The 16,707-nt window shown below is 35.5% G+C and overlaps 1 protein-coding gene across 1 annotated transcript; it reads left to right on the plus strand.

Annotated features, from left to right (window-relative positions):
• Positions 1–64: 64 nt before the first annotated feature.
• Positions 65–8,106, plus strand: LOC110755854 (C18orf8). The gene is made up of 12 exons (XM_021957143.2): positions 65–140; positions 268–513; positions 610–869; positions 2,561–2,714; positions 3,321–3,430; positions 3,515–3,602; positions 4,520–4,855; positions 4,973–5,047; positions 5,335–5,948; positions 6,833–6,941; positions 7,043–7,222; positions 7,714–8,106. Exons 2-12 carry the CDS (start codon positions 346–348, stop codon positions 7,888–7,890), a joined length of 2,271 nt encoding a protein of 756 aa, XP_021812835.2. The 5' UTR covers positions 65–140; positions 268–345; the 3' UTR covers positions 7,891–8,106.
• The last annotated feature ends 8,601 nt before the right edge of the window (positions 8,107–16,707 follow it).

Consider the following 16,707-nt stretch of genomic DNA (forward strand, 5'->3'; position numbering starts at 1 on the left):
CAGCTTTGTATTTGTCATGTTCTTGGAAAATTGCTTTTGAGTCTGCTTTTTTGCTTCTAAATAGCTGCGAGGAAAGGCTTGAACTGCCAAGCTTGATTCTTCAGTGCTTGGACACGGTAGTTGGAAGTGTTCTAAAAAAGGTTCTTCATTTATCTAGAAAAGTCTTGTTAACTTTCTTACTGTTCCACTAATATGATCCTTTAGAGTATCTGTTCTTCATGTCTTTCTTCGTCTATATTTATACTTATTATTTTTTTTGTTTTATAGCGTTGAGGCTGGTTTAGGATTATCAGCAGCGGTACTTGCTAAACCCTGCAATAACTCTTCAAAGGTCTGAAAATCAAGATGTCTGGAAAAGCATCAAGTTCACAGTCTAGTATTGGTTTGAGTGGGTCTGGTGCTCTTTCACATGTTTATATTCCATATCTGCCCCTAAGATGCAGCGTAGCTGGATCAAGGGGTTTATTTTATGATGATGGCAATAAGCTGCTGCTTTCCCCAACATCAGATCAGGTAATATGATATTTGTACTTGAATGTTTCCAACTCTTTAAGTTTTCCATACCAATTAGATCTGAATGGTGTTTTTTCCGTTTTTGTTCTTATATAGGTCTTCTGTTGGAAAACTGTTCCTTTTGATCCTGTGGTTACTCCTACCTCTGATTCAATTAGTGAAGGGCCCATCTTATCCGTTCGATATTCGTTAGATGCAAAGTTTATAGCAGTCCAAAGATCTGATCATGAGATACAGTTTTGGGATAGAGGAAGTGGGGAAACTTTTAGTCAGAGGTGCAGGTCAGAGTCAGAGAGCATACTGGGATTTTTTTGGACAGATTGTCCAATGTGTGATATTGTATTTGTAAAGACCAGGTAAGGATATGTTTTTCCACATGTTTTATATGAATATTACAGAATGAATTATATTACTTGAATTGTGTATTCATTTGTATATCCTGTATCTATTTAGTTTTTAGTTGGATTTGTAGCAAAAAAATTAAACATGTAAAAGGGCTTAGTTTGCCATCATACTGTATGAACCACAGATATTCCCAAAAATTTAGATATGGACTGTCAGATATGGATGCACCCCTGCACGGCTGCATGCATATCAAATACTCCAAATGCGTATTGCTTAACATTGGCGGCTTTGAAATATGGATACGGCAAGGATAGGCAACCGATATACATAGTATTCGGTCAGGATACAGCCAAGATACGGGAATGAGTTATTTTGCAATTTTTGTCTACAATGCTGGATTTTCTGTTTTATTTATTTTGTATTTGGTAATTGATGAAACATTAACGCTATGCATGAAAAAGGAATCAATTTATGTGATTCGTATATCTTCTTTAAAAACATATATAAAATATAATATAGGATATTTCATTGGCATATTGTTGCCATATATGTATCCTAGTTTTTGTAAATTTCCTGTATCACCGTATTGGTTGCACCCTGCATCCATAGATGTGCAACATAGTCTTATCCATCTGTTCACTTGAACTTGGATCATTGATCTATCAAATCGGCATATATTATTTGAGAGAAAATTATAGTATCCTGATGACTGGATGGTAATTCATGGTTTTGGTTCTGCTTCAGCCATCACAAGAATTTTTGTCATGATCATGTCGTGCAGATCGATCATACCTTAGTAGTTTACCCAGTTGTGAGGACAAGTAAACTAGTTAAAGACCACTTATATATAGACGTCCAGGGATGCAATTCTTTCTGTTAAGCACATAGGAACCATTTAAAACAGATTGGGTGCTGTTACCAAAATGTACTTCTCTTGTGGTGCTGATATCTGCAGTAAGTCTAGGAAGCTTCATGCATAAAGAGGAAAGTAATGATATATATATATATATACATACATGATAGGCAACCCTAATCTTTCTAAATTGACAAATTATTGAGGGCCACTAAAAGGTTGACGGGTAGGATCATATCTGGACCTCTTCTCCTAGGATCCTGTGTTAAGTAGGACCAACACTGGGTAAGTGGGCTCTGATAGTTTGGAGGTGAAGGATTGTTTTGATGCAAGCAGAGAGAGCAGGTTATTGTTATGGCCAGTCTTCTCTCCACTTGTGTCACATGATAAAGGAGGTCTGTTCATGAGAAGTTAAACTGTTACTTTTCAAGTAGCATTATTAACCAAGCGGCAGTGGCCTTAAAGAGATTACAATTGGGTCATTTCTGGGGTTTTTTTAATTTTTAAATGACTCTTTATTGAGAGGTTATTTGGATACAATTTCTTTTTTCAAACTCAAAGCATGCCCTCATTGTGGGGTAGAATGCGCTCCATTTTGTTACATAGTTAGGAAGCTTTGTCTTTGTTGTGGCCCCATGCAAAGGATTTTTAGGCGGAGGGCGGGGTGTGGGATCTGATGTTGTACTAAAGCTTGAGTTTAGAGGGATAGGATATCCGAGCATGTTTTGTGAAAAGTTTCAAAATCTTTACAATAACATTTTTTGTTACTCTTCTCTTTGTTTCAACCACATTCTTTTGCGCCAAGGTTTTGCCTTTCTTTCATTTTGCTAAAATGGAGTTCAATCTCAGTGGGCTGGACTTGTTTGCTTACAATTCTGAGTCAAGATCACTTCAATTAGTCGAGACGAGGAAATTACATGTGAGTTGGTATGTTTACACACATGAAAGTCGCTTGGTTCTTCTTGCTTCAGGAATGCAGTGCAAAATCTTCAATGGTTTTCAGGTATGTGTAACACTCATTATGTTAATGTTTTTCTTTTTGAAGCCTTTCAGTTTGCTGTTTTGCTGTAAATTACTTCTATGAACTATTGCTCTTGTAATACACAGGAAAGTACTCATTAATTTTTTTCCGTTGTTAAAGAAAAGTGGAAGAATTTCCTTTTTTGTTTTCTTTTTTGGACTATATGATTTTAGGAAGTTGAATTGCTTTTCATAGTTATCACTCATCAACTTGCAATGTTTACTTTCTTAATGCAAAATACAGCAGTGATTATAGACTGTTACAATCTTTTTGATGCCCTTGTAGTTCATACAATTATGTGCAAGCAATTGATATGGTCATTATGAATATTTTCCTCTGTGCTTTGCATTGCTGAAAAGTATTTTATAGGTTGAACTAAATATCATTTCATAGTTTCTGGAACAGAATGTTTGATTCTTTCTGCTTGAAACATCTGCTAGTGTGGCTTCTCTTGTAGTTCTGATATAATTATTTTGCAGTCATGATATAATTATTTTGCTTAACATGATTATTGATATATTTGCTTGTATGCCATTCAGTGCGCTCTATTATTTTAGTCTTGACAGATTTGCTACTTCGTCTGGGTAGCTCTCATCTGCAGGGATTATTCGTCTGCCAAAGTTTGAGATGGCAATGGCTAAATCCGAGGCTAACAATAAACCTGTCCTTGCTGCTGAAGATGTTTTTATAGCCACTGTGTAGGTTCCTGTCGTAGTTTTCTTTTTGCTAGATTTAATTTGCCAACCAGAATCAAGGCTTATATATTGTCTTTCATTGTTCAGCTATGGTAGAATATACTGCCTGCAAGTTGATAGGATTGCAATGCTCCTCCATTCTTATAGGTTTTACCGTGATGTGGTTGTACAACAGGTAAATTTTGTGATCAAACTGTCTATTAGAATCTTTTGATCCACCATAAGTTGAAATTGTTGAAGAATGTAAAAACATTAGAAACTTGACAAAATAAAATACAATTTTTAAGTGAGTGGTTCCACTACTAATAACACAGAGGTCTTTTGTGATAAAAACCCACACCTGCTGGGCTTTGCAGGTGGTTAAGTTGGGAACAAAATTGGTGTTGGTAGTAGTGGGCCACTGGTCCGTTTCCCTGAAATCTTAACAGAAATGTCAACCAATTGGCCACAGGCTATGTAGCATGGATATGTTATCTGAGGGTCTTAATTCATATTGTACTGATACATCTCAGATACTCCAATATATCTTGGACCTTTTCCATTTTGTTTTTTCTTGATAAGTATTTTAGTGTCTATTTTATTGGTATTTAAATTAAGGATGCTTGCATGACTAAATTACTTGAGGAACATGCATGGATACGAATTTAATATGATGAAGAGACAAATTACATGAGTGTAGACTGTCAATCCTAAAAAATCCTGCTTTATATTATTTCCCATTGGTTATCTTTGTGTTTTGGCTTTTCTTGTATACTTGGGGTTGGCCTCCTTGTCAATATATATTTTTTTACTCACACTTCTCAACTATCAGCATAAATAAATAAAGGGGCCTATAGCTCTTGGATTGATGGATTTGAAAAGATTTTTCTTGGTAATTTTGGATCTCATTGTTGGGTTATTGGAGTTAACTCCAGTAAAATATGGGGCGATTGATGTTTGTGAGAGAGAGTTTTGGTGGTTTTATGAGTAAATCATGGCTTCATGTGATCACTACAGTTTCAGTGCATTTATGTGGGCTTCATGCGGGCGCTATTCACATTTACTCTGGTGTATACTTATTCTACGCAAATGATGTTTGTATATACTTTGCAGGGTTCTTTGCCAATTTATTCAAGCAAGGTTGCTGTGAGTGTGGTTGATAATGTACTGCTTGTGCATCAAGTGGATGCGAAGGTTGTTATACTTTATGATATATTTGCAGACTCTCGGGCACCCATATCGGCCCCACTTCCTCTACTATTCAGGGGTTTCCCCAGGTCCAATTCTTCTTCCCTGCGACCAAATAGGGAAGATACTGGAAGTTCAGAAGTTAATGTTATGAGTGACCATGAAGCAATCGTCTACGGAGATGACTGGAGTTTTCTTGTTCCTGACCTCATATGTGATGTTGCTAATCAACTTTTGTGGAAGATTCATTTAGATTTGGAGGCAAGCCATTTCATTTTCTTTTGCGTAATTTGTTAATATGATTGTTCTTCTGGCATTAATTGTGAATAAGAAAAGTAAATCTTTTCTTGCATAATCCTTCTTTCTCTCTTCCTGTAGGCAATTTCTGCCAGTAGCTCAGAAGTACCATCAGTACTTGAATTCTTGCAGCGGCGGAAGTTGGAAGCCAATAAGGTAGAATTTATTATTTGTTTCTTGGTATGCTCATTATTTACTTGATTTTTCTTTCTTTTTTTGTAAGGGACAACTGCTTAAAGCATGCAATTATATGATTTTTTTTAGTATCTTTTTTGGGTCGCTCATTATTGCAAAACCATTTTCCTATCTAGGATGCAGTTAAACCTTTATGATCTGTAATGTCTAGTGGAGTGGTTTCGTGTTCTTGTGGTGCTGCATTGCCTTTCTTGAGGCTGAACTGCTTAATGACTATTGGCAATAACTTTATTCCATTTCCTTTTCAGGCTAAACAATTGTGCTTGTCAATAGCGCGTACTGTTATTCTAGAACGGAGACCTGTGTCTACGGTTTCCCGGGCAATAGATGTTTTAGTTTCCTCCTACTCCCACTCTGTTAAGACAGGGACCTATATTAAGGGAATGAAGTCTGGGAAAACATCACCTTCTATTGTGCCACAGATGAGTGGCCCTAGGTCCAGTGCTGATGTATCTGCAAGTAGAGTGGATGCAGTTGGAAAATCCATTAAACATGAATCTGCAGCTGGAGTGGACAGTGAATCGCCGAATAGATTTTTAAACTTTTCAGATTCCGACTCTGAGGATAATGCAAGCTTTGAAACCCTAAAGATCACTTCAAATAACGTTCAATTGTTTGATGGTAAATTGGCCAGGGGGAAGTTAACGGGTGCTGAAACTTCTGGTGGTGAAGTTCGGTCTTCATCTCTCAGATCGGGCAACAGCCCATTGGATGCTAATGTTTTGGAGCAGCAAGAGTCCCAACCTACCTCTCCAGTAATTTCATCTGATGAAATGTACAGTTTTGTGTTTGCTCCTGTTGAGGAAGAGATGATTGGAGAACCTTCTTACTTGGTTGCCATCATTGTTGAGTTTCTTCGCAGGTATGGCGTATATTTATGAACCTTTAAATGATCAGGGCCTTGAATGCAAAGTCATGCTGGGTATTTATTCTCTGTCATATACACTTTTAGCAAGGCTAATCATGAATTTGCACAATCTTGCCCTTGTATCTGAGCAAGCACGTAGCATGTTAACCTAGGTTATTGTATCAGTTAATATGTGTAACTCGCATTTGATTGTACTCCACCTGGTGTTTAACCAGTTGGTTGATTGTTTCTGAAACAGGTTGATGTTGTATAACTGTAAAATGGCCTGGAAAGGCACACATCATATAAATATGTATAAAAAGTTTTTAATGGATAATGAAGATCCTAAGAAGACCATTTCTTTCTTTCTTTTTTCCCCCTGGCTTGAGGTGGATTTATTCTTTAACTATTACTACTCTTTTGGCAGACTTTATTATTGGATATTGAAACCATAGTTTCATCCCTCTTGTTCTTCATCTTTTAGCTCCTCTTCTCTTCCGTCCACTTTCTTCAACTCTTTTTCACTTTCTCTTTATTCTCTTTTCCCTCGTGGTCGCACATCAGTTTGTCAAGTATTTTCCCGGATACTTCTATTAATAATTAAAACTTGTTCAACTTCATAGGTTATAAATTTACAAAAGTGTAGGAATAACTTCAAAATATTATAGAAAAAAAAGATAAGAAAACATTAATGCCTTAAGAACCAGGTTGATATCAAGCTCTGATTTGCTGGCTTGGTTCAGCCTGATGTGCTAGCTTACCTGGACCAAAACCGGCTTTAAAAATGTCTCCAAAATATTAGTTTTCCTGTGATGGGTGTGAAATTAAGTACTTCATATTTGAAAGAATTAGGGAATGATCATAGTTCTTAATTTTATTAATTTGTTATTATTTTGCAGCGCTAATTTGGAAAAGGTTGAAGTCCATCCTAATCTCTATGTCCTGACCATACAATTACTGTCACGCAGTGAGCGATATGCAGAACTTGGGCAGTTTGTCTTAAACAAGGTATCTGAACACATGCCTATTAGAAACGTGTGCTTGCAAGTTGCAACAGTGTGCTGTTTATGCTTGATCTGATGTTCACGGTGAAAACTGTTTCATAACAGATTCTTGAACCTTCTAAAGAAGTAGCAATGCAACTCCTAGAGTCTGGCCGTCAGCACTCCCTAACAAGGAAGTTGGGTTTAGATATGCTGAGGCAGCTTTCTTTACATCATGACTATGTACTGTTACTAGTGCAAGATGGATATTACCTTGAAGCATTACGCTATGCACGGAAGTACAAGGTAATTCCTACCTTGGAATCCGAGGAAAGAAAGGATTTATGTATATATTATCACTCTAATTGCCGTACATTTTCTGTTGGTTTTTGCATTTCACTTTATTTTTGCTGGCTCTTGCTATGTTTTCTGTCCACTCCCTAGCTCAGCCTCATGCGGCGGAGACTTCTAAACCTATTATGCTGTGTTTAGTGATTGATGCCACAAAGTTTCCCTTATTTGGACCAGTAGAAAGCTGATATGCTTTCTTGAAAATATATGAAGATGTTATCGACATTGCTGCTTCATTTTCCGCACTCCATACCCTTTTTTCCTTTTATTTTTCACTTATTGCATCTTTCAATGATTTTGCTTTAGGATGTGTTTATCTATTTAGCAATTCTTTGACCAAATTCTTTCTGTGCCAAATTCTTTTCCTGACGATATTATGTTGAAAGAGAAGGTATTAATTTTCTCACTATTTCAGAATGCCTAACACTGTATTGTAAAAATTTCAGGTCAGTACCATACGACCTTCATTGTTTCTCGAGTCTGCATTTACCTCCAATGACTTGCAACATTTAGCTGCAGTCCTTAGATTCTTTTCAGATTTCATTCCTGGATTCAGAGACACATCAGATCACGACAAGTACTACCGCTTTCTCAACGAGAGAAACTCATCCATTGCTGCTTGAATTTCCTCATAGTATGCCTAGGACAACAGAATAATGCCATAATTACGAAGTGCGTTAGAGATGTATAAGTATTCAGAACTCCTTTTTGCAAGTACCACATATCAGGTATCCGAGATTTACAACCCTTAAATGGGATAAAGGATGAATATCTTGTACTTTATTTCTTCTGTGTTTTATGCCAGAAAAGAAAAAACATGTGCATGGTTTTAAGTGTTCTTTTTCCTTGTTTATTCTGTGATGCATTTTCTGGTAATATACTGAATAGTTTCATTTTTTACTGGGTATGAAATAATATCCAGCTGAGCGTGTGGATTTTTTCAAACATAGCTTGTTTGTGCTTGATCAAATTGTTTGATATAGTGACACTACATGAAGAATGAGTAAGAGAAGAGAGCCTATATTCAAACAAACCCAAGAAAATTCTAAGCCCAATCAGCAAATAAAAAGTGAAAAGACAATTTTCCCCTTAAAAACAACTCACACACGGCACCCACCTTATATCCTCCCGGCCCAGCCTCTCACCGCCGCCTGCCGGCAACCACCCCAGCACCATCTCTCTCTCTCTCTCTCTCATGAGGATCAGTTTTCTCCAATAATTCATGTATTAGTTAAAATTTGTAATGGAAATATACAGAGTTAGTCGTACAAATTTCTTAGGATGCCCTAGAATGCTAATAATGATGGATGGAATTGCCCAATCCAACACATTAATAACAAGGAACCCACCAGACCTTAGCTTCCCCGTGTGATTGAATTGAATTAGGAATTAGGTCTTAGATTAGACGTGGCAGATGAAAATGTGCGAATTGAATTGGCCACAATTGTTCCTTCCTTTTTCAAGTAAACAAATAAATCTCTGGAGAAACAAAGAAAAAGAGTCCTGAAACACAAATGCTATTTATAGGTAACTAAATTAGGAGGCAAGTACTTTATTTGATTCAATATGTTTGATACTTTTGTGTGTTATATATTTGGGTAGCAAAGCAAGACAGCTTTTGTATGAGGCAGTGGCCATCAAGGGCCCCACACAACTTAACTTAACATTGGAAGGAAAAGTCAAGCAGGTTTATGTGTGAAGGAAGAGGTGCAAAAGAAGGTAAAAACACAAGACCTAGAGAGTACATGTTTTAGGACCACTTTGAGAATTCAGAACTAATTGCCAGAGACCTAGCTCTGGTTATGATCAATTAAGCCAAGTACTATGGCCTACTAAATGCATGGAGGACTTAAAACTTCTCTCTCATCTCTCTCTCTCTCTCTCTCATCTACATGTGGGGTTGCTCAGACAAGTACACCATTCAACAACTGCAAACATGAAAGAAAAGCCAAGTTGCCATGTTAAATTCCAAGAACAGGAGAGACTTTAATCAAAACTTTCTTCAAGAGTAGTTTTATGCGGTTATTTGTATTTGTATTGGCCCTGGCGGTTAACGACCTTTATACCTGAATTATGAATCCAATTTATTATTTTTCTTTAAAAATAAAATGAAATTCTAGTCAGCAAACAATTTGGAAGATTCAGAAAAAAGAAAATTGATGAGATGAAAAATGTGGCATTACCCAACTATATATTATATTACAATGGATGTCTATAGTTTCATTAATTACTGACTTCACTTTCTTACACATTTTCTTTTCCTTTTGCTTCAACTTCTTAATTTAAAACGAAAATAAATGGGAAAAGATGGTTGAAAATGTTCTCTCATGTCAACATCTTAATTTAAAGATGTGGACCAAGTTTCCGGTGATTGAAGTAAATAGGGGGAACATTAATCATGTGATCCCCGTTAACTTACAACTACCAAATTCAGATTCCATCCATGGCTGTGACAAATTAATGTCAAACTCAAACAAGGTAGAAATTTTTGAAAATAAATAACCTCTCTCTCTCTCTCTCTCTCTCTCTCTCTCTCTCTCTCTCTCTCCTTTATTATGAATGTATTGAGACGTACATACCAAACATGTGTAATTATGAATTATTGTACGTGTAATTAAGAGATCTAAACTTTTTAACTTTGTACTTCATTTACTCTAACAGCTTAGGTAATTAAGAGATCTAAATTGGTGTGGACTTATTGCTCCGAATTCTTTTAAGGGTATGTGATGTGTATTCAAATTCAGTTTCATGCCAAGTACAAGTCAATATACTCTAATTAACTTGATACGTATAAACAACATGCCGGCTATTATACATGTTACGTGTAGGTATTAGGTTCACCTCACATATATAGGTGAGAGTTTGATACCGATTTGTGGTGAGTTTGTAATAGCGTGACTTTGTTGTGGATGAGTAATTAATCCTTTTGTTAAAGTGAAAATCCACACGCTAAACCAAGGAAAAAAATTATATGATTAAAAAGTAAAAAAATTATGTACCACTACTACAAAATAGTTCAACCACGACACAAAGTAGACGACGATGCATCTTAAAACCGTCGTTATGTTTTAAAAGATGACGGTGTTTTTAAAACCGTCATGATATATCATTTTATACACTACTAGCGTTAGATTATTTTTAAAAGACAACGCTTGTCACTTACAAGTGTCGTCTTTTAAAACACGCTGAACAAAAAAAAGGTCACTTGATTTTTAAAAGACGACGCTTGTTAGTGACAAGCGTCGTCTTTTGAAAATCAAGTGGCCTTTTTTTTTATAAAGACGACCGTTTTTTGAAAGAACTGTCGTCTATTATATGTAAAGACGACGGTTTTTTTAAAAAAGGGTCTTCTATTATATGTAAAGACGACGGTTTTTTTGAAAGAATTGTCGTCTAATATATGTAAAGATGACCCTTTTTTTAAAAAAAGCGTCGTCTTTTAAAACACGCTAAAAAAGGCCGCTTAAGTGAATTAGCGCTCAACAAATTTTCAAATTTTTCCCCCGTCTTTGAAAACCTTATCTCTCATTAACAAGCGTCGTCTTTTAAAACACGCTAAAAAAAGGCCGCTTAAGTGAATTCGCGCTCGACAAATTTTCAGATTTTCCACCGTCTCTAAAAACCTTATCTCTCCCTCCTTGAAACCCTCCTGAGCTCTCTAAAACACCTTCATGAAACTCTTTACAAAATCATCAAAAAATCGATATCAATGAAGGAGTTGAGAGATTGAGATCTTCGCAGATCCATAAGATGGAGAGGGAGATTCTGTATTTGAGAATCAAAACTGGTTGAAAGGTTTGATTTGAAAGTCACCTAATCTCTCAATACTCTTCTATATCTTGCTAGTGAATTCTGGATTAGTCTCTTTGTGTTTCTAGTATGTTCTTTGTCTCCTTGATTTCAGATTTTATGTCTTTCTTGATTTGTCTGGTTTGTTTACATATTTTTTTTTATTATTTCTGGTTTCTTTTTAGATTTTCTGATTTGGTTCTCAGGAGATGAGGAGGAAGCTTGCAGATTTATAACTTTTTCTTTTGCAGGTTTTCTATGTGAGTCGTATGTTTTTTTGTTGTTGAAAATTTGTTACCTTCTCTTTTCACCTTCATTTTATTTATATATTTTTCCTTTTGCAGGTTCTTGATGGTCTTTTTTATGCTCATTTTACAAGTTTTCTATGGAAATAGTCCAATGGTAAAATTTCTCTTCCACCTAATTTTATATGTTTATAATCTTAGCTTTTTTTTTTCTCTCTCTGTCATTTTGATTTATTTACAGGAATGATGGAGGAGACTTCAATTGTGCATCATTTGTATGTTTGGATGAGGAAGGCTTGGATTAGGAGTACGTAGGTCTTGTTAGGAAAAGATTGTACTACTTAATTACCATATGTATCAATTGAATATTTATATTTAATTGGTAGGAGTTATGTTTGTTGTAGAATAAAGATTGGTTAACTATAATAACTATTGAATCTTCAAGTTTTATGAAAGAAACTATGTTTGAGTGTATATATTCATTAATAAAGCATTATGGTTGGTTTTCTAGTTAAAATCGTTGTATAGCATCATATGAAATCAAAAAGAACTAAAATGTAGCAGTTTGGGAACTTATTAGACGACAATTTTCATAATAAATCATGGTCTTTACAGATAATTAATGACGGTTTTTATAAACCAACCGTTGGCTTTATAGATAATTAACGACAGTTTTTAAAAACAATTGTCGTCTTAACCTACAATCCACGACGGTTTTCATAAAAAACCGTCATCTTAAGCTACAATCCACGACGGTTTTTAATAAAACCGTCGTCTTTCCTCCTATAATTAACGATCTTTATCTCTAAACAACGATGATTTTCTTTAAAAACCGTCGTCTTTACAGATAAACAACGACGGTGAAAAGCCGTCGTAGTTTTTCAAAGCATTACAACGACGGTAGATCCCTGTCGTCTATTTCGTTTTTTGTAGTAGTGTACGTACAATATTAGTTAAACATGTTTATCATGCCATAATCAGAAATTTGCATTAGAAAAATAAGTCGCGTTATTTTTGCGATCTTGTTAAATAACAATCAAGTATTAGTCTCTATTTAAATAATAGTCAATTTTAATTTAATAATTTCATATTCAAATTTATGTTCTTTTCCATATCATTTTGTTTTGAAAATGGTCAATCCTAATTGAATTGAGACCTTATCACCCACGTTCGAATCATTTTTTCAAAATCATGGCAAGGAACATCAACTTCTATCCTATAGGCACAGATTTATTCATTTATAAGGAAATTTATTAGATATAAGCAATTTTAATTTTTTTAAATTTTACAAATTCTAACTACTCTAAAGTATGAGGAGAATGATCAAACTAGGTGTAAAGCGACAAACATGTTGTCTTGACCTATTGACTTAATCCACAACTGCGCCGAACAAAATTTTCATGTTTTGAGAAATATATATATGTGAATTCAATTTACATGAAATTTCACAACACAATTTAACCCTCATTAATTAGACAGGGAGCAGATGTAGGGTTCCAATTCACAATCATATCTGTGCTCGAGCCTATGGAATCATAGCAAAAAACAACATGACATATCAATTTATAAATCAAAAGGGAAAGGGACCAAGGATATCACATAATTAAAAGATGCCCCCACATTGTTAATGCAACATCTGAAAAAGATGCCCTTTTGTGGTCCAAACCCCTCCTAAGCCTCAGACAACAATGATATCATACCCATCAAGCTTTTAATTCAAGGAGTTCAAACATCCATCCTTATAATGACAGTTAAGGTCTTACAAGTGGATAAAAAAAAATAAAGCCCACCATCATCCATCATGGTCATAGACTTAGTCTCATATATGCATGTTATATATATGTGTTTGATATATGGTCCTGCCCCAATTGGCTTGCCTTTTTTTGTTTGTGATTATTGTTGCATTTCACTTTCGGCTGTTTCTATAGGAAGCACTTCTGTTTATAAGAATGTCGAAAAAAAATTAATCCAAGTGCTTTCATACTTGGAAGTGCTTCATTAAGACCCATAAGCCCTTTTAAATTTCTCTGCTAAATGCAGTTTGAAGAGTTTTTTATTGTTAAATACACTTTTAACCATTTCAGAAACCCACCGTAAGAGAGAAATTGAAATGCATATGGTGGGGCTCGTCTGCTTTCATGTTCTCATTCCCAACTTGCATTGCCATTATATTCCTGCCTTCTGTTTGCTTCTGCAAGCCAAATTAAATATCTCTTTCCAAACATTAATTAAATTTGGTTTTGTAGCTTAGAATGTGGAAGTCACATGTGATCCAAGGGCAAATAGGAATGTCTGCTGGTCTTTTCCTATCTTCATATATTTCATCATCATCCCAAGCTCGAATCCTCTGCACTCAACCTCAGGAATTTTGGATTATAAACTAATAGGCACGCGACACGTGCCCGGGGGACATGCATATCTAACACCCACAAGCAGAACCATTCAATACGTACAGCTACAATAAGTTTACGAATTTACCCAAACCTGTGCTTTGTTACTGGGGTTAAAGTTAAAATATTTTACCAAAAAACGGTGTTTTGATTTGGTCTGCTTGTCTTTCTCCAACTGTATCTTATATAGCTAGCTAGTACACGTGTACAGTAAAATTATTAGACATAACTTTACCTGGTAACATTTGTACCCTCAAGTCTTCTCCAGAAATGAATTTCACTATTATTTTGTCGAAATTGTTCATTACACATGTTTGGTGTACTTGGACTGTTCTATTACTTAGGGTTAAATAATGTAATCATTAATTTTATATCCTTGTATTTTATTTGATTCGCCGATTTAATTCTGTATTTTTAATCTATCCAATTTAGTCATTGAGTGTGTCTATATAAGCTAATGCTGGAAATTCTATCTACAATGTAATATTATGATCCAAACTATTTATTTTTTATATTCTTCTCGTCGATCATTATTATATATGACTCTAAAATTAATTAGTTTTCAATTTAAGTCGCCATTAAAACATCATGCATATAGCTTTCAGACAGTAACCAGTATCTTATTTATCTATTTATTTAGTTTTTGAAATTTTCTTATTGTCGGCAAAATTCCTAAAGCTGCATATTCTGAAATACGAAACACATGAACATGTATATATAGACACCTGAATACTTAAATCTGAATTGACATCTAATAGAACAATGAACAACACCCACACAAATGAATAATTTTTTTTTGTAAAATGGAAGCATCAAATTTCAACAACAAATAATGACAAAAGTATATAAACATAATATGTATTCGAATGTCGCATCCAAACAAAGCCTTGGTTAAAGGGACACATGACCAGCTTTAAGTATCTATCCATTTGGTCCATACATGGCAACACAAATGTTGCAGAAGGATGGATGGTGTTATTGTGAAAGAGCAAAGTTGGGAGGCCCAAGACATATGAGTTCTCAGGCAATGTCACATTCCAGCCACCTAATGGGAAAGAGAGATAAGGAACAACAAGATAGCGACCCTTCCATTCTCTAGCTTCCTTTCCTTCATTGTGCCACAACAGACAATTCAACAACGCAGCTGCTAGAGAGAGAGAGAGAGAGAGAGAGAGAGAGAGAGAGATGTCAATTATAATATGAAGACACCAAGCCTATAGCCAATCGAGGCCAGTAGCGTTATTTACTTAAAGAGAATTAGGGTTTCTCAGGATGGTGACCCATTTGTTGGTGGGCAATAATCAGATTTGGACCCATTCGTGGTCACATGTTGTATGCCTCTAAGAGTGGCCGTTGAAAAAAATTGATGTAAGGAGTCACTGATGGACACTGGCGGACCTACAGAGGCGCAAATGATCATTGACTAGACCAAATGATCATTTGATGAGTTTTTCAAATTCAAAATATTTTTAGAAACTCTAATAGAAATTGTGTGGTACATATTCAATCAAGATTAACCATATACTTGACTATATCATAGAATTTCGATCGAGTCTTTCAAGTTATGAATTGACTAGAGTACTACTTGGATTTAGAAGTGTAAATAATTTTCATTCAAATTTCGCCCAACTTTAGAATATTGACTATAAGCCCATCATTTCAGGTCAAAAATCATAGAGCTGGTTGTAGAGGGTTTCGGCGAATGCATTCATATCAAATAAAGATGTACATGTCTCCTTTAGAGTTATGAGACGTCGCATGCGACGTTGCCACATCAAAGAGGCAAAGGAAAAGGGCAATAGGCTTGGGTTCGCATCAGATATGAATTATCTACTTTATAAGGGGCATGATATAAGTGGTGCAGTTGCATTTAACCCACATGGTCCCCCTCCCAAAGTCCTCCATGACCATGACTTTAATGGCAAAGAAGAAGCTTATGCCAATGAAGGGTTGCTGTTATTGTTGTTATTAGGGTTAGGGAAGATGTGGGTTTCTAACGGCACGTTGAGTTGGTGGTGGTCCACCTTGAGATTGGTGCTAATAATATCCATCAAAAATCAAAGAGCTTGATACTTCCATTGAAATTACAAGATATCGAAACCCAAAAAGTTGTGTATATATGTGTCCATCTCAAGCTTCCCATCATATTTATTGGGAAGTTAACATGATAGCTGATGGCTTAGCTCATTTGCATTTGGTTTGGGAATTTTTTATTTTTTGTTTACCATAAAGTTATGTTTGATATGCATGTATGGTTATAAGATTCGTCGTGGATGTTCGTTCTAAACTTTTTATTTTTTCAGAAAGAAAAAGAGTGTGACCAAGAGAGAGAAGAGGGGCAGGGTATAGGGAGATAGTGATTTGTTGTGGGATGGCAAAGAAAGATAGAATTATGAAAGAAGACAGAGGCAGTTGAGTTGGGGCTGGAAATTAATAATTGCAAAGCGAGTGAAGAGCATGCTGCCATGCACGAATGAAGCAGAGACTGGGTTTCTGGCAGAGAGAGAAGCCAGAGAGACTGGCGAAAATTATATCATTGAATTACTATATCTGATTAAACTCATGAAAATCCAGAGTCACAGGCTTTGATCAGAACCCTTAAAACCCTCTACAACAACATTGACTTAAGCTGAGCCTCTGTGTGTGAATGAATCTCAGGCACACACACATACACATGCAAGAAACAAGTACGTTTCTGCTGTAAAGGGGGGACATTAATTTTGAGCAACGAATGGTAAATGGGGGGATAAAAGAAGGTCGTACAAGAGAAGAAGAAAAAAAGAAAAGAAAAAAGTGTGTGGAAACATCAAACACGGATTTCTACTGGATCACACCTTAAAAAATGCTCATATATACGCTTTACATATTAAGATCCAAAGTTTAAAATTAAGGACCCAAAATCTTTTCATATCAGAAAATAGTTTTAATTTTGTTTCTAAGAACAAAGATACCATAAATCCAGAAGAAGAAAAAAAACATGTTTGGAGACCCTCACAAATGAGTCTCGAAGTCAAAT

Source organism: Prunus avium, chromosome 7 (assembly GCF_965620075.1).
Source record: "Prunus avium chromosome 7, drPruAviu1.hap1.1, whole genome shotgun sequence".
In the NCBI taxonomy this organism is placed as follows: Eukaryota; Viridiplantae; Streptophyta; class Magnoliopsida; order Rosales; family Rosaceae; genus Prunus; species Prunus avium.

Excerpts from the sequence above, each read along its gene's own strand:
- LOC110755854 (XM_021957143.2), top strand. The coding sequence starts at position 346 with ATGTCTGGAAAAGCATCAAGTTCACAGTCTAGTATTGGTTTGAGTGGG. Across the intron at positions 3,431-3,514 it reads GATGTTTTTATAGCCACTGT|CTATGGTAGAATATACTGCC; the intron begins GTAGGTTCCTGT and ends TTCATTGTTCAG. Across the intron at positions 3,603-4,519 it reads GTGATGTGGTTGTACAACAG|GGTTCTTTGCCAATTTATTC; the intron begins GTAAATTTTGTG and ends TATACTTTGCAG.